This window comes from Eucalyptus grandis, chromosome 5 (genome assembly GCF_016545825.1).
Source record: "Eucalyptus grandis isolate ANBG69807.140 chromosome 5, ASM1654582v1, whole genome shotgun sequence".
Lineage (NCBI taxonomy): Eukaryota > Viridiplantae > Streptophyta > Magnoliopsida > Myrtales > Myrtaceae > Eucalyptus > Eucalyptus grandis.
This window is the reverse complement of record NC_052616.1, coordinates 24,985,129-25,003,491: the sequence shown is the minus strand read 5'-3', so window position 1 is coordinate 25,003,491 and position 18,363 is coordinate 24,985,129. Positions and strand designations below refer to the sequence as shown.

The 18,363-nt window shown below is 39.7% G+C and overlaps 2 protein-coding genes and 1 pseudogene across 2 annotated transcripts; all 3 read right to left on the bottom strand.

The window, feature by feature from the left end:
- Window positions 1-89: 89 nt before the first annotated feature.
- LOC120293216 (fe(2+) transport protein 1-like) lies at window positions 90-1,983 on the bottom strand. The gene is made up of 3 exons (XM_039312193.1): window positions 1,366-1,983; window positions 541-690; window positions 90-395 (listed from the first exon to the last, which is right to left on the bottom strand). The coding sequence occupies exons 1-3, from the start codon at window positions 1,981-1,983 to the stop codon at window positions 90-92; spliced, it is 1,074 nt and encodes a 357-aa protein (XP_039168127.1).
- A 4,220-nt stretch (window positions 1,984-6,203) lies between these two features.
- On the bottom strand, window positions 6,204-10,768 carry LOC104446498 (annotated as a pseudogene).
- Window positions 10,769-13,314: 2,546 nt separating this feature from the next.
- Window positions 13,315-15,735, bottom strand: LOC104444617 (fe(2+) transport protein 1). The gene is made up of 3 exons (XM_010058326.2): window positions 15,097-15,735; window positions 13,765-13,914; window positions 13,315-13,620 (listed from the first exon to the last, which is right to left on the bottom strand). The coding sequence occupies exons 1-3, from the start codon at window positions 15,733-15,735 to the stop codon at window positions 13,315-13,317; spliced, it is 1,095 nt and encodes a 364-aa protein (XP_010056628.2).
- Between the last annotated feature and the right edge of the window lie 2,628 nt (window positions 15,736-18,363).

Below are 18,363 nucleotides of genomic sequence, written 5' to 3'. Positions count from 1 at the left end.
ATGCAGCTCGAGATTAACCAAAAAGCAAAAAGAAGACGCAAAAACCCATCCGGTTACACATTCTGTCGTCGAGGATAATTAGTATAAACTCAAGCCCATTTGGCCAGGAGAGACATGCCACCGGCACCCAGGAACACGGCGGCATAGGCCTTGACCTGGAGCTTGATGCTGCGCTGCATCTTTGGACCCATGAAGTCGGCGGCAAGTAGGTCGACCAGGGCCATGTAGATCAGGAGTCCCGCGGATGACGCGTTGAGCAGGCCAACTGTGATGAGCGCATGCGGGCTGTTCTCCCGGTAACTACTCGACAGCGCGATCCCTAGGGCAATCCCCAAAGGGGTCGTCACTGCGAAGAAGAACGCCAACACCAGCTTCTTTGGCCACTTGTACTCTGCCTGTTCATCGTGTTAAGCATAAGTTCCAATTAACCGATCTGGGCCGGCATGTGAAATTGAGATAACAACAATCTACAAAGATTGATTTGTTTTTCTTTGTCATAAATTTTAAAAATTTCTGAGGTTTGTGGATATGAAATGTCACCTGAAGAATGCAACCACCAAGACCCATGCCTTCAAACATTTGATGGAAGCAAAGAGCAGCCACAAGGCCTCTGATGGTGCACACATTGCTTGAGGCTCCCATTCCAAGCCCTATCACCACTGAGTGTACCACTATTCCTAGCTCCAGCACCTGAGTACAATTGATCCAAATTTCAATGTCAAGAAAAGAAATTTATAAGGGGACAAAAATTTAGGGCTAATATATATTAATTTCCAACACTATGAGAACTTATTTCCGTCGAGGTAGAAATATACTTGGTCTTAACTAAGAGATAATAGGAGTTCAAGTAAGTTTGATATTTCTTACAAATTCCATTTTCCCAATTGACAAATCAAAGTTTACAAAGGTCGCCGATAGGAGGAATGCACATAATCAAAGCATAAATTATATTATTTACTGTTTTCTGTATGCCACTTTCGTGATTTGACCTTTGTTCTATTCGAAATCCTACGTACCAATGATAAACTTGTGAACGGTCCATGAGGCAGAAAATGCATGTGTATAGCACGAAATCTAAAGTATACGAAGTGAGCCTTGCATCTATGTCGACATTTCTTTCCTTTAAATTCAAGCCAAAAAAAGAAAATGAACCCTTAAAAAGTTCTTCATGTGCACTGCTAAATTGAATTTTTCCAAGTCAATGAAAATGGATGGCGCTACCTGGGAAATAATGGTCGTGGGGTGGAGGGGATTTATCTTGCTGATCCGTGCGAGTTTTACATCTATGTGGATTTTACCAGTACCATACAGTAATTAAATCTAAGTGAAAGCATGTAATTAACGATATCCAAAGCATGACCTTACCATTGCAACTACCCGGTATCGAACCAGCTGAGAACTCGCCGCCTCCCCGTGGTGGTGGCCGTGGCTTTGCGAATGTGCCGCGGTCACCGTGACCATCTCCCGGTCACCGTCACGGCCCTTGCCGCTCTCGCTATCGGGAATGGCGCCTACGTTGTTCCGCTGGCTATACACACTCGTCGACATCGAGTCCACCATCAGAGTTACGAGTGCACTCAGCATGGCGACGAAACCCGTGAACGGGAACTTGTGCCAAGGGTTCTCCTCCAAGCACTGTGAGGACAGCATATCGAAGGAGTCGGGCAGCACGTGCATGAACCCGGTGGCGAGGATGATGCCCGCCGCGAAGCACTTGACGATGGAGAAGAGGTCGCGGTCGGGATGGAGGGCCGGGATCGAGCGGGTGAGCAGCGGGGAGCAGACACCGATCACACTTGTGATGAGGATGGAGAAGATGGCGATGATCTTGAGGGGCAGGGCCTTGGCCTTGTTGACGCAGTCGCCGGATTCTTCGGTGCACTCCTCGGGCGCGACGGAGAGCGCCGGCGGGACGACGAGAGAGAAGGTGAGGAGGAGGAGGAGGAGGAGGATGGGGGTGGGCTTGAGGGGTGAAGCGGACATTGTTGGCTGACTAATTGATGACTGACGCTATCTCCTCTTTTTCTTCTCCTCCTTGAGTTTTTGGGGGTTTTCAAGTTGATCATGGAGGATTAATCCTTTTATAGAAAAACTGCTGGCCCCATTTTTTCTTTTATGATCAAAATCTGATAATTTAGTCCATCGAATTAATAATTTCTTTGTTATTCTAAATAAGGCAAGTATGGATTTTTTTTTTCCATGATTACTTTGCTAGCTAATAATTTCTCATTATTCATTATTTCTCCCCCTTTTTCTTGTTTAATATGGGCAAATCATTGGTTTCTCTATTTAGTTTTTCTTTTCCCTTTTTTTTTTAGTCATGCTCCACGCATCAATTGGAGTGGAATTAAAGGTCGAAATAGTTAATTTGAGGGAGGATTTATTATGTTAAATCCTACCGAGAAAATTAGTCGAAAAGTTTTAAACTTATTATACAGCAAAAAATTCCAAATTTAGGATGTTGCGTGGTAACCAAATGCCATGTAGCGGGTAAAAGTACGCAGGCTTGTGTCCAGATACATCAAAATTGCATGTGATGAGCATTTTTAGTAGGAGTCGCCGTGGGACACTCACTGAAGCGCATGCGGTTTTGAGCCACGACGTGGGTGGCGTGTGGTCCGGAAGGGAAAAAGGACTTCCAAGTCGGAGCTTACTCATATTAATTGGAGTGGAATTAATTATCCAAATATTTAATTTATGGGAGGGTTTATTATGTTAATATCCCTCACACTCACTTGTGTGTTGAAAAATAAAAAAATTCAATCAAGTAACACTCATATTGACAATAAGGTAACTACTTCGATATTTTGATCCTCTTATGAAAAAAAGAAAAATACACAATGAATAATTGAAAAAAAAAATTTGCCATGTAAATTTTAAAAGTTTTTTTTTTTTTTTTAGTTATTTGGGGTCGATCTAAATGAGCTACAAGTAATCCTCCATCAGTGTAAAAAATATTTTGTCCAATGAGTAAAAATTTATCATATAACTAATGCTTATGTGAATGTGTTATCTTGTCAAACTATCTTTATTTGAAAAGATCATTTCGTTTCTTATACAAATCATTTTTTGTGGATTGAAATCTTATTCATTTATGAAATAAATCTATAGTACGTGGTGTAAAGGTGGCTTCTTTTGAACATTTAATTCAATTTCGCTCGTGTTTACAAATAAATCAGCCAGAAAACAAAATGAGCTTGTACTATTCGAAAGTAAATAGTCTATGATAAACAAACTTTTTTTTTACGTGCACAAAGGAACAAAAATAGGACATATAAAGTGTCTATTTTGATAAGTTTAAAAGTGAGCTTGAAGATTAAATTGTTACGTACAAGATATTTTTTCTAATCCACAGTTGAATTCAACTCCTTTACATTCTATTTCACACAGCTTAATTTTTTCTCCCTTTTTTTTTGGTGAATTTTTTTTTTTTAACTGTCATCACCAACACCACCCCCCAAAAAAAAAAAAAAAACAAAAAACAATTGCACCGCTGTAAGTCACGTATATACACACCCCGCTACGATTTTAATTTTTTTTGCGTACATGTGATTTTTAATAAATGTCGCGATATTTGACAAAACCTGAGCATTTCTGGTGGTGCAATTTAATTACGACTTCCTAAAACAAGTAAATATAAAACGACGATGGGATTGCATCTGAGTCCTATGCACCTGACCACACATTATGGTGAGCCCATTTTCCTTTTTCTCTTCATTTTTTTAAAATTATTTTCGGTTTCTTTTTTATAATTCTCTTCTTTTTCCTAGGTTAATGGGATGAGTACACATTACATAACACGAAAATCAATAATAGGGACAATGAGACAGAATTACTGAATTTTAGCCAGATGTGTAATGTGGTTTTCATACTTTTAAATTGTTTGATCTTTGAACTTAGGCCTAAAGTTCAAATTAAAAGTTCATGAACTACATTGAATTTTTGATTTGTTTAATGTAATCCTTGAACTCTTGGTACATATTAATGTAGTCTTTAAATTATATGTAAATGTTTGACGTAGTCCTTCCATTAATTGAAGATCAATGACAACATATAACATTTTCATACAATCTAGGGACTGAATTGAACATGTCCGAAGGTTCAAGGTCAACATTGAACAAATTAAAGTTTAGGGATCACATTAAATTGTTAGGCTAAAGCTCATGGATTGCATTGAATAAGTTAAAAGTTTAAGGATCATATTACACATCAGGTTAAAATTTATGAACTATTTGTATCATTTTTCATCAATAATAATAAATCATTGCCACAAAGTAAACCAATGTCGCATTTCATTGGCCTAAATTATCAATAATAAATCGTTGCCACAGAGTAAACTATATTAGGGACAAAAGGGAGTAGTCTATATAATTCAAACAAGCAATCTACTCATATATTAGATCTTTTATAATCTTTTACTTTACATTTTGGTTGAATCTTTCATTATATAGAATTTCTTAATTTTATTATCATAAGCAACTTTAAAAAATAAGCCCAATCATCTAAGATTATTTTCTATGGGATTTTCTTTTCATATGTTTCTCTTCAATTTTAGACTCGACAAAAGAGGCCAAAGTTACCGACCCAAAAAAAAAAGAGGCCAAAGTCAAGAGATTACAAAAAATCTAAAGGATTATTGTCAAAATGAGTGCAAAAAACTACCTGTCCAGAAAAAATGATCACCTGGAGTGAAAAGAAAAGTGAAGCTGGGTTCTTTGGCTGTAGAAGAAAGAAACATGTCAGTTTGGATTAATTTAATCATACGGTAAATTGTTTAGAGGGTATTCTATCTCTTGTCACCCCTCTTTCGATCTCAAACAGTCCTCCCTTATTACTTTAAATTTGCTACAATATCTCTCACCGATCCCATTTTCTCATGTTTTTGAAATTTGAAAATTCTCGATTGCAATTCTATTCACACAACAAACACTAAAGTCAAATATAAGGCCCGTTCTTAATTTAATATTAGTTCTTATTTTTTTTCTTCATTTTTGTTTGGTTTCTTCTTTTATGCTTGGAAAGGAGGGATGCCACTTTCATGCTAAATGGTATAAAACCAAAAGAAGAAGAAATGAAACAAAAAGAAAGTTAAGAAAAGGTGAAAAATAATATTAAATTAAGAGTAGACTCCACACTTAACTTTAGTCCTCATTCTGTCGTTAGAATTGTAATAAAAAAATTTTAAGTTCCAAAATATGGTAAAGTGTGTAGACACCTAATTTTGGCCCCCATATTTAGTCAATAATTGCAAGGTTTGAGATGAATATGTATGATGCCCACTAGTGGATTACATTCGGATAATAATAGTAAACAAGAGTAAGACATGAATATTTCTTGTAGAAGGGTTAAGCTCAACAATTCAAGATATTAAGGATCAAAGTATCTTTTTCATCCCAGTTGTTGGATATTCAGCTGAATAGAAGCATATCCTGCAAGACTATCAAGAGTAGAAAGTTTGTACATACCTTCTGAACCACTCCAACAGCGTTCTTGTAACGAAGTCAAGTACTCATATGGGAGCTGAGAAGCAAGACATTAAAAGGCATTGGCATTAACTCAAATTGTAAGTAGAATCGATGATGGGGAAGAAAAAAAGACAGCATCATTGACTCAGATAGATGACATTAAAGAGGGCAGTGGAACATGGCAGATTTTCGTGGTTGGCTACTCCCTGTATGCCTTTTAACTCTATCCAGATTTGATAGAGACACGGTTCATGGCACAAAATTAGGAACTTGAAAGTTGAAAGGAAGATCAAATCACTGCACATTTGAACAAGCAGCGCTATATCAACTGTTCTTAGGAATACAACAATCCAGCAAGTAAAAGAGGAGAACTACTTTTGGGTGTAACCAATAATTAAATCCTAGAATCTTATATTCCTTCTTGTTCATAATTTTATTTCCCTGAAATGGAATCGAGAGATCTCATGGCAGGTCCATGGGGATTACCTGGCAGAAAAACGTTCATGTCATGGTGATGCGGTACTGCTTCTCAAGATTATTAATCACAAGGTTGTTTATTAGACCAAAAATGGCCAGGGAGTGATTCTAACATATGGAAGAAGCCAAGCAGTGGCAGCTATCAGCCTTGGTAGAATTCTTAGTTATTGCTTTCATTCATGTAAAAAGATCAATGATGCAGAGAACTTTAGTTATCAGAACGAAAGTACCTCTGGGGCCATCCATCTATATGTTCCGGTTTCAGCAGTCAATAACTCCCGATTGAGCTTTCACTCTGGCAACCCCAAAATCCGCAACCTTAAAAATCTGGAAGATAAAGGCAATATAAGTTTCATGATGGCAGAGATATATGCCTATGGATCGAAGATGGTTTTACCAAATAGCAAGTAAATAATACGCAACAGAGCATAAATAAGTGCCATCAAGCCTCTTAATCTCTAAACCAAGCATTCTGGCAACCTACAAGGCTTCAACGAAAGCAGAGCAATATTTCATGTCCTACATATTAGTCAGAAGGCAGAAGTTTATTACCTAATTTTCTACTTTCCATGGTGCTATCCTCACACATTATTTAAAGTGAAGTAAGTGCTCACTGGAATTCATTTCATAAAAGGATACCATCTCACGAAATCAGAAGTGTCTCTCAAACTGCTAATGCAAGCCATCGTGCTTATCTTAGGATGTAGCACATTGGAACAGAGAATAATGCAACTAAACATGCAAACCGAACAAGAAATTGAGATGACAATTAGAAAACTAATTATGACAATTTTTGAGATTATCCACGTGAAATTTACAGAATAAATGGAGAAAGTCTATCAATATGTTTGATGTCATCTACATATAGATCATGCTGTAGTAGATATTCCAGTCAGCAAAACAAATATAGATGAAGGTACTCCTCAGAAATTTCAGGGAAAAAAGAAACTTACTTCATTCTGATCCATCAATAGGTTGGCAGCCTTAAATCTCTGTGAATAATGTTATTCTGATGCAAGTAATGCATTTCTTTTGCGACATCAATAGCTACTTTAAGCAACATAGGAAGCGTAAAGACAGTTTTTTATCAGGGCACAGATCCTAGAGATCGTTCAGTGGATGGAGAAGAGAGATCTTAACAAAATGAAGATTTTTCATACTACACCAAGCCATAGTTATTGCCCGGTGCCTTGATGGATCTATAATGTGTGATATTGCAAAAACAATGGACATAATCTGAGGCCTACTTTCCCTCTGATACACTTGACCATTGTGTGTTAGAAAAAGGGAAAGGATAACTACGTCAGATTCAAGTACTTTCCAACCTAGGACACATTCTTATTCAAACCAGTGGTCTATAAATTGTGAGGTGGGAAGGGCAGAAGTCAAATAGAGGTCACTTATGGACATTAAAAGTCTTATTTTCAAGAAGTTAAAACACGGCCTACTCGGTTAACTTTTCTTTTGACTAATTCAGATTTTGCTAGCCATTAACAATAAGTGAAAACCCCAAAAGGAATTGAACAATGCGCTTCAAGTTTTTGGGACATGTATAGATTTGATAATCATTTACTTTGGTCAGTGGAATATTAGAGGCTAAGTACCTCACGCTTCAAAGCTTCCTTCTCCAAAGCAATTTTGAGCTGCTCTGTTTCCTGAAATTTTTGCAAGCATGGCTTCAGTACATTGAGGACATCTTATCCTCTCATTGTAGCATGCAACTCGCCATGAGAGCGACATTGACCTCACGGGAGCCACGAGCTCAACCTCATAGGGCTCGTGGCAGCCATGTAGGTCTCCCGTAGCTACGACCAGTCCAACCTCTATCAAGGTTGGCGGTGGCAGGGAGTAGGAGAGAGAAGGCCGGGTTATGATTTCTGGGTGGTTCTTAAGACGGGGTAGTTTGGGAAGAAAACTGGGCAAGTTGATAAATAAGCAAGGATGGCAGGATGCAATGCGAAACGAAGTAGTAAAACTCAGGATGCAAATTGTATGTTTTTAAAGGTCAAGATGGTGTTTTTTTATATGCAGTTGAAAGCTTTATGTTGCCATTTGTTTGAAGGTTTCCTTGGAAGGAAGTTTAGAATACATGTCGGATAAACTAGAATAGCTGAAATGTAACGAGACGACCATCACTAGATACATGAACATCTATATTCTGACAACTCTCTTGAGCAACGTGTCATATCCCTTCATTTCAAAGCATCATTTATATAAGCCATTCTCTAATTACAAGTATGCCTCAGATCAAGCTAGGAAAAGAGCCTAAAGGTGCCGGGAAAGATGGAGAAACCAAATCTTCACTGCACTGCCATGAATATGTTCAATGAGAGAGCAAAACCTCAGAGCCGAAGAAGTAGCAGTTTGCCGGAGTCTGCTACACCGTCCACATCGCACTGCTGCCGTGGAATGCTAGATGCCAATCTACCGTGGGTGAGGGCTCCGATAATAGTTGCCGATGGCCTTCGTTGCAAGAGTGCTGTTTGGATATATAATCTTTCGATCGTCATGCCTCAGAAACACAGTCGTCAGGATGTTTATTTCTTCCACGACCATCTACAAAGGATACAGCATATGAATGAGTGATGAATAACAGAAGAGACCATGAAGTAGGTACAAGCCAAAGCAGAAAGAGCAGTGAATATACGGTCGACACGTGATATCAGTATCTACCTGGACTCCATCGATCTCGCACCTATCGCCCACATCATAAGGATGCATCACGAACAAGAAGATGATCGCCTCGAATATGGTCTTGCAAGTGTTCCCGAAAATAAATGCGACAAGAAGGAGCTGCGAAACGAGGAAGAGCAGGAACTTGCTTGTCGCTATCCCCAGGATGAGAAGCCAGATGATCAATATGATGATACCGACTATGACGTTGACCACTCGATGCAGCTTGTTGACTGCAATCTTGGTGTCGTTTAAGGTCAAGGCAAGCGCTCTTCTCCTCTAAAAGCATTGACCTAAAGTAATTTTGTTAATTCGATTAGCATTGAAGACGAAAAGTATGAACAAGCATGTCTAAGGACCTAATTCAACAGAATTCCACTCACCAGCCAGTTCTTAAAGCATGACTTGCTGATTCTCTTGCATTCATTGGCTCCTTCGAAGAGACTCATCGTATTCAAGGCTTCATCTTCCTTCATGAACCGCATCAGATCTTCCAAGTAGATAAACCTAGCAACAACAAAAAAATGATAACCGACTTGGACACTTTCCATCATAAAACCAGATAATGTCAACCCAACATAGTGCGCCAGTTAATCGAAAAGAGATCCAATCAAAGGAAGCAATTGCCTCATCCAAGGATTATGTCAAAATCTCAAAACATTGAGGTGAAGAACTATGATCTTACTTTGAATTAGGCTTAGCCACATTTCGAAAGATCTTTCTAGCTGCAGCTTTGGCTTCGTTTTCACTCCCGATCATTGTTGTCAACTCATCCTCTTGAGTAGAATCCTGTATCTGCTCATCCAATATCGAGTGAAATCCATGCTGCACGATATTAATCAATCTTTTCATATTCCAGGCAGACACATTCTTGGGATTCAGTTTGTGCAAGTGCTCTATTGTGATCCCTCCCTCACTCATTCCCGACAGCCCTCGAGAGAGCTTGGTGCTGTTCACTCGGGGACTTCTCTGAAGCCCTCCGCTCTGAACTACCATCCCACTCTTAGTCAGAAAAGCCCCCGCCCTCGGATCCGGCGGCACAATTGCACCTGCTTTCTGTAAAGTCTGAAGCTCGTCCACAATGTTCTCCTCCTCTTCCTCTGTACCCCAAATCTCAGTCACAGGCGGACCCGACAACGTCTCGATCACATACTGATCGAACAGAGACTTCTGGATCCGGTCAAAGTAGGTGCTCACTTGGAACGACGATGCCAGCACCCCGATGATCAGCGTCTTGACCAACCACAGTAGAGTCCCAGCCAAGAAGCACACCAGTACCTTGGTGACATATCTCAACCTCTTGCCGTTCATCTCCCTCTCGACCTTCTCGTCGAACAAAGCATGCCAAGCGATCAAGACCAACCCCAACCACAGGCAGTTCTGCACTGCCTTTCGAAGGCCGTAGACGAAATACAGAACCCATTTTCGCAACAGAAAGTTCCTCTCCATGAAGAACACAACTAATCGAATCATCCACCCAGAGACCAACCTCCCACAAATCAAGACCAAGACAAGGACCTCCCACTTCCACAGTTTGAGCTTCCACAGATCTCTACGCTTCAATGCGGGAATTGCAAAAGTACAAACTAAAGCACCAATGATCAAGACCAAACTTACCCACTGTAACAGAGTCAGGGCACCCAACTTTGCCTTCTGGAACTCCTCCGGCAGGTCTTCTTCCAAGAAGAGGTCGTCCTCCACCTCATCCCTTGCCGAGATGGGCGGCTGGAAGGACACTCTCAAGCTGTCCCGGCTCTGCCTCAGCGGCCGTGGCGCCGGAGGCAAGTCCCTCCGGCCCTCACCGCCGAGCAGCTCCTCCGTCTCCAGGCCCATCTCCAGCGACACGTCGCCGGAGGCCGCTGCTGGTGTAGGAACCGCGCGATCAGCCACGACGGCGGGTGGTAGGGCGCCAGCCGCTGCGGCGAGCAGCCGGAACCCTCGGCCGGAGCTTCCTCCTGGCTCCCCTTCGAGAACCCAATGCTGAGTTCTCTCAGCATTCCCGAACCGTCGTTCCTGTCGCTCTTGGAATCACCCGGGAAGCCGGGTCCACCGAGGCCGAGCTCGAGGTCAGGGGGGTCGACGGCGGCCGTTCCTTCGCCTGACGTGCGCTTGCAGGAGCCGCAGGACACGAAAGACTCGCGCAGGAACTGCATGGCTCGGTGGGGTCAGTGGAGAATGGATTAGAAAGAGCAAGAAACGGAGAGAGCGAGACCCAGAAAGGAAAAAAACAGGAAACAGAGGAACTGGGGAAAAGCTTTGATGGTGGGAGTTCGAAGATGGAGATCAGTGAGAGAGTGTGTACAGATGGCCCGCCGAAGTGGAGGATATAGAGCGAGAAGAGGGAGGAAACAGGAAACATTTGGAAATAGGAAACGAAGGTCGAAGCAGGAAACGTTCCGAAACAGGCAACGAAGGTCGAAGGAGGGAAAAGAGCCCCCGGGAGTCCGTTGAAAAATTGATTTTCTCCTTGGTTTCCTATTCTGTCACTGAGGCTATTATTCCAAATTTCGTATAAATTTTTTATTTTTTTTATAGAAAATTCACCAAAACCCTCAAATTATACCTAATGTTACACATTTATCTCTTCTTCTTCTTTTTGTGACACTAAAAAGCTCAAATATCTCTCGGCATAACATATTTACCTTGGTTTCCATTAATGAAAACTGTTAAAAATCTACTCATGTAGACGATGTGAAGCAAACAGTATTGATAAGGCGTTGACGTGGTTTAAATGATAAATTTGTCACGGTGAGCATAATTTAGATTTTTTTTTTGTGTTACAAACAAATTTAGAATAAATATATTATCGTGGGTTTAGTTGTAATTTTTTATGGCCTTTTTTTTTATATATTTTATAGAGATTTAAAATTAATTTTTCAATAACATAAGTCACCTATGCTCTTCCTCTATTGACTAAGAAAAAAATTTAGGATAAATATATCACAATAAGCATAATTTAGATTTTTTTATATTGCAAATAAATTTAAAATAAAGATATTATCGTGGGTATAGTTATAATTTTTTGGGGACCCCATTTTTTCATATTTTGTAGCAATTCAAAATTAATTTTTCAACAACATAACTCACGTCTACTCCTCCTTTATCCATAATCGTGTCACAACTATTTTTATTTTTTATAATGAAATTGAGCAAAAGCCCTTGGAGAAAAATATTTACTCAAAGGGTTTGCGTTGTTGGCTGCCGCACTGGACTTGAAGAGCAAGTGGATGGGAGAATAGGCCGACGGGGACTTGGACATTTGTTTGCAACCGATTGAGACAGAAGAGAGAGGTAGAGGGGACGAACGAGGATGAAGAAGCGGAATGTCGACGAGTTGTTTGCAAAGTATTATGAATTTAAAAAAAAAAAAATTATCATGAATACCCCATCTTTGGAGAACAATTCTGAAAGAAGGGTAAAAGTGGATTCAAGACACCTACAAATAAGAAATAGAAACAGTTTAAGCCTTATGAATATTTAGGGAGTAGTTCTTTTCCCTCATATGAAACACAGCCGCTTAAAACATCAATCCACGCGGTAGAAAATGCCCTTAAATGAGTTTTGGTAGCTAGTCCTAATAAGTCACCGGAGAATATATGAGGATTTTGAGTTGGAATTGTCGGGGATTAGGCACCCCCAATATTTCAGTCCTTTAGAGCCCTAATGGCTTCAGAAAAGTTCAATTTGATTTTTTTGATGGAAATAAGGAACCAGTAGTGAAGTGCATTATACAAAGGCTTCAGTTTATGAATTTCTTGTTAGTGAATCCAAAAGGTATTGTTGTGGGATTAGTGATAATGTGGAATGAGGACATTTTGGCAGATGTTTTATCCAGCTTAAAAGAGTTTATTGATGTGACTAGTCAAGACCCAACTAAATTAGAAATTATTATCATTTTTTTTATTATAATTGGTGGCTTTGGACTTAGTTTTTGCTCAAAGGTCGATGTTGGCGTTCTCGAGAAGTAGATGCTACGGTCAACCAAACCCTAGTCGAACACGTGTATCACTTCATTCTTCTCCTCCTTCTCTGTATTTAGCTCTTCTTTAGTCAATGTTGTGACACCATTGAACATGGTTCGGTACATGAAGTCAAAGCCGAAATCTTATGCCTATATTCTTGCAAAAACGGACTAAGAGGGTCAGCTACCCCATCCAATTTTCATGTAAGCTCCTAGTAGGATAGGCACGTCACGTGCATGTAAACCTTCGAAAGAGAAAGTTAATTCAAACTCCGCCCATTTCGCGAAATGTTTTTTTTTTTTTTTTTTTTTTTTTGGTGCATGGATCATTCAAGAAAATAAGTCAACAAAAATATTTTCCTAATTAGTGAAAAATATAATTTAAATTCAGGAAAATGATTTCTCGTTAAAACATATAAAAATATATTTCAAAATATGACTCAATATTTGGAACTTGAACAAAAAACTCTCTGCTTGAGTACTCAAACTCCAATGCTCTTTCTCAGGCCCTTGTTCACGAAGGTAATGTAGCAAATCTATAAAACACTTTTTCCGTGTTCATGATTTAGCATTCTATATGGCCAGAGCATATCACGTGCACGATGATCACATAATCTTTAGTTGTTGAGAAGCCAAAAGCCAAACACACATGTAGGATGAGCATAAACCAAAAGGCAAAAAGTAAACAGAAAATCCACCCATTTGCACATTTTGTCATTGAGGATAACTAGTATGACCTCAAGCCCACTTGGCCATGAGAGACATGCCACCAGCACCCAGGAGCACGGCAGCATAGGACTTGATCTGGAGCTTGATGCTGCGCTGCAGCTTCGGCCCCATGAATTCGGCGGCGAGGAGGTCGACCAGGGCCATATAGATCAGGAGTCCCGCAGACGATGCATTGAGCAGGCCGACCGTGATGAGCGATTTTGGGCTGTTCTCCCGGTACATACTCGACAGTGCGATCCCCAGAGCGATCCCGAAAGGGGTTGTCACCGCGAAGAAGAACACCATCACCACCTTCTTCAGCCACTTGTACTCTGCCTGTTTATAGTGTTAAACATAAGTCCCAATTAAACGATTTGGGCCAGCATGTGAACATGAAGTGACAACGATTTATGAGGATTAATTCGTTTTTCTTTGTTATAAATTGTACAAATTGTGAGGTTTGTGGATATGAAATGTTACCTGAAGAATGCAGCCACCAAGACCCATGCCTTCAAACATTTGATGGAAGCAAAGAGCAGCCACAAGGCCTTTGATGGAGCAAACATTGCTTGAGGCTCCCAATCCAAGCCCTATCACCACTGAGTGTACCACTATTCCTAGCTCCAGCACCTGAGTACAAATTGATTTCATTTTTCATTTCAAGAAAAGATATTTATGGAAGAAAAAAGGATAATTTAAGGCCACTATATTAATCTTTAACATTATGAGATCATACTTCCACTGAAGTAGAGATATACTTGGTCTAAATTAAGAGATAGTACGTGTTCAAATAATTCATTGGAGATATATCACACAAAATCCACCACCTATTCGAGAAAATCAATTTTTTATGAAGGAAAGGATGCACATTCTCAAATTTTAACTTTTAATTTTACTGTCTTCAAATTTCGCAACTTGCAATTTGACTCTTTTACACGAAACATCAGAATTCTCATGCTGCCTACATGTAAAATACTACATAATATTTTGTGATTTTTATAATTTGCTACGCTTTTTTTAATATTGCCAAGATCTTTTAAGCAAAGCATGAAGACGCTTTTTTTGGGTGTAAAAAAAAGAACCGAAGAAGTCCGGTAAATTGAACCTTTAACCTTTCTAACAGATCTATCTTGCGTAAAATTTCTTTAAAAAAATCCTCTTCAATATTTCAACAATGATTTCAATAATGATTAACAATAATATCCCTTTTTATGCCCCTTTTTTTTGCCACTGATATCCCATATTTATTCCATAAAAGACGAGCTAAGTCAACTTCTTAACAATTCTCTTCCAACCACTCAGCGTTAAGTCAATCAGCTGATTAAGCAGTAGCTATAATTCGACCGAAAAAAAAAAGCAGTAGCTATAACAAGAACGGTGTTCATGTTCCTTAACCAGATCATTCTGCACTTCTCAAATTGGTTTTGAAGTGTCTGTATTTGATCGAAATTTCTGCCTTTATCTGTCAGATTCTATGTTTTATAAGACGGATTTGGATTAACCGTACCTGCCTAAATACATCGAAGCAATAAACTGATCTGTTTCACACATAATACTCTGGTTTTGACTTCTTTTCAAGAACGAATGCAAGTGCTGCAGAAAAACTAGATTGACAAAAAGTCTTCGTGCGCTCCGCTAAGTTGAATTCCAGAGCGCATGTAAATGAAAGATGATTTTTGTGATTCGGGGGTTGGATGGGATTTATCTTGCTGACCCTTGCGGGCTTCATATCTATGCGAACTTTAGTAGTACCATACAGTAAATAATCTAAGTGAAAACATGTTATTGACAATATCGAAAGTATGAACTTACCATTGCAACTACACGGTACCGAAGCAGCTGAGAACTCACGGCCTCCACCTTTGTTGCCGCCCCGTGGTGGTGGTGGCCGTGGTGGTGGCCGTGGCTATGCAAATGCGCCGCAGTAACCACACCCATCTCCCGGTCATCGTGGCCACCCTCACCGCCCTCAGTCTCGGGAATGACGCCGATGTTGTTCTTCTGGCTATACACGCTCGTCGCCATCGAGTCCACCATCAGCGTCATGATGGCACTCAGCATGGCGACGAATCCGGTGAACGGAAACTTGTGCCAAGGGTTGTCCTTCAAGCATTGTGACGACAGCATGTCGAATGAGTCGGGCAGCACGTGCATGAACCCAGTGCCGAGGATGATGCCTGCTGCAAAGCATTTGACAATGACGAAGAGGTCACGGTCAGGGTGGAGGGCTGGGACTGCGCGGGTGAATAGCGGTGAGCAAACACCGATCAGGCTCGTGACGAGGATGGAGACGATGGCAATGATCTTGAGGGGGAGGGCCTTGGCCTTGTCGATGCAATCACCTTCCTCGGCGGTGCACTCCTCGGGCACGACGGAGAGCACCGGCGAGGCAAGGAGAGAGAAAATGAAGAGGAGGAGGATGGGGGTGGGCTTAAGAATTGAAGTGGACATTGTTTTTGGTGACTAAACACTCTCTTCTCCTCTTCTCCTCTTCTCCTCTTCTCCTTCTTGAGATCTTGTGGGGTTGGCAAGTTGATAATGGAGTATTAATCCTTTATATAGAAGTTTGTGGAGCCATATGATGACGTGGATATGTCGTGCTGCTAGGTTTTTATGGGTCAGTGCACATCGTGCACCATGCACTATTTGCTGTCAAATTATGTTAATCCTTTTTTATATTTGGATACGTCACACTCACATCGGTGTCCATATGGATTAAGATAAATATCAACTAAGAAAGCCAGTCAAAGTATAGGAAATTAGGGCATTTATTTTAGGATCTTCCGCATGATTTTTACTTAAGGTTATGACAATGGACATAATGATAAATTTATTTTATGTGAAATTCAATAATGCATTTTCAATTATTTGGGGTTGATCTAAACGAGCTAGAGATAATCACCCTCGGTATCCCAATATAAACTTTCTTTATGGATTGGAAACTTATATATTTATGGGATAAATATATAATATATTGTGTAAAACTAACATTCTAATTTATCATGTAATGCTATTTCATTGGTTTTTGGATATATATCAGCCCAAAACCCCAATGAGTTCATACCATTTCAGAGAAAATCAGCTATAATAAACATACCAAATCTTTAATATGCATAAAGAAGTTGATATAGCATGTATAAAGCATGTGCCTGATAAGTTTAAAGCTTTGCTTATTTTACGAAAAATGAATAATTTAAAAATATTTTTTTAAATAATCACTTGTATCAATTACTAAAATATATAAAACGAAAAATATTTTCATCATCCATGAAAATATTTAGATTAAATTTTTATTTATGATAAAAAAAATCTTGACTTAAATAATTATTTTAAGCTATATGAGTGATTAATTTAACAAAAATTATAAATCATTCATTTTTCGTGAAACAAATGGAATCTAAATGTGACGTCAGAGATTAAAGTGTTAAATACACAAATATTTATCAAATCCATAGATTTACATTCTACTTTATAGAACTTAATCACTCGCTACCAATTTTTCTTTTTCTTTTTTTCCTTTCCTTTGTTTTTCAAAACCTTTTTTCCTCTTCTTTCTCTTCCCCAGAGGCAGCCGACGTGCACGCTACAGCCTACCACGGCCACGACGCGGCCTTCTGTCATCACGAACGCTCTCAAATAAGAGAGAGTTCTCATTCTTTGTGCGTACGAGCATGTGTCGGAGGCCACGGCCTCCATGACCACATACCTTAATGTCGTAGCATAAGTCTCAGAATTACGATGGTGCGATTGGTAGACAAAAAGGGAGGTAGAATCGAGAGAGAAATTGATCTTGGGACAGTTTATTTATGTACATGTTGCGATTTTTCAATAAAATCATGACCTTTTCATTTGGTTAATGAGATAAATACGAATTACATTACGTCAGGTTTCATGGGCCTAATTATCAACTAATCACATCCCTGCTTTTGACTTTCCAACAAATTCCGAAAAAAAAAAAAAAAAACTAGACGTCACGATCGAATGCCACGTGGCACCTAGAGGGGCTCGTGCCCAGATGCAGCAAAGCGGCATGCCTCGACCCGTTCCGGCAGAGGGACCGTGTGATGCCCGTGGAGAGCTTACTCGGGTCGGGCCGACTTGAAATTATGGCAAAACCACATACCATTTGGGTCTTTAGAAAAATATAATAAGATTCAACCGGCAGGAAAAAAAAAAAAAAACGAGACACGTCATTTTTCAGTAACGTTGTAGGGTTAACATGGCGGAATCGACTTATCACAAGGATTGTGTAATTAAAATAAAATAAAAAAAGTTCAAAAAAACCTCTAAATTGAAATATTTATAAAGAATTAGACCATGCACATGCTTCTCTTATTTGAAGTGAATACACTATTGATTTTTTTTATAAAAAAAAATATTGCTAAAACACTTTTATGCAATACAAATTTAATGGAAATTTAATTTGAACGACGATATCCAAATTAAGATCCAGGGATGCTAGGATTGCGATGGCAGTTGACGGTGGCTTCACTGAGATTCGCCCATGGAGTGGTTCTCGGCTGGAAAATAGAAACACCACACCTTTGTATGAGCCCCTCCGTGTTGAGTATCGCGTGTCTTCTCTTCTTAGTGAGTACTTTATGTTGAATAGAATAAAGCACAGAGGCCGTCAGAAACCAAAGGCAAGCAAGGAACGGACGAGAAAAAGAACGAAGTTTAGGGAGAAAGATTTTTCTATGTTCTGACTTGTAATCAATGTACAGGGCTTTTGCTGTTTATATTACAAGATGTATACATAAAAAAAGGCAATGTAATATTTTACAAATCAATCTAATATTTGGAGTGATTCTCTATAATCAGAAATCGGATCAATCAATTCCCGGTATATTTCCAGGATCTCCGCATATCTTCCAACACTCCCCCTCAAGCTGGTGGCTTGTAAATGTCCAAGACGCCTAACTTGCTCAGTAAATATGCATGTTGTCTTTGACACAGGGCTTTGGTAAACACACCTGTAGGTTGTTCAGCCGTTCCAATCCCTCTTGTCTCGATTGTCCCTTCTTGAATCTTCTCCCGAGTGAAATGACAATCCACTTCTATGTGCTTGGTCCTTTCGTG

Bases quoted from the DNA above. Each gene is read 5' to 3' on its own strand.
- LOC104444617 (XM_010058326.2), bottom strand. From the start codon at position 15,735: ATGTCCACTTCAATTCTTAAGCCCACCCCCATCCTCCTCCTCTTCATT. The intron at 13,915-15,096 runs GTAAGTTCATAC...ATTTGTACTCAG, and splicing joins GGTACCGTGTAGTTGCAATG to GTGCTGGAGCTAGGAATAGT. The intron at 13,621-13,764 runs GTAACATTTCAT...CACTATAAACAG, and splicing joins TTGGTGGCTGCATTCTTCAG to GCAGAGTACAAGTGGCTGAA.
- LOC120293216 (XM_039312193.1), bottom strand. From the start codon at position 1,983: ATGTCCGCTTCACCCCTCAAGCCCACCCCCATCCTCCTCCTCCTCCTC. The intron at 691-1,365 runs GTAAGGTCATGC...AATTGTACTCAG, and splicing joins GATACCGGGTAGTTGCAATG to GTGCTGGAGCTAGGAATAGT. The intron at 396-540 runs GTGACATTTCAT...CACGATGAACAG, and splicing joins TTGGTGGTTGCATTCTTCAG to GCAGAGTACAAGTGGCCAAA.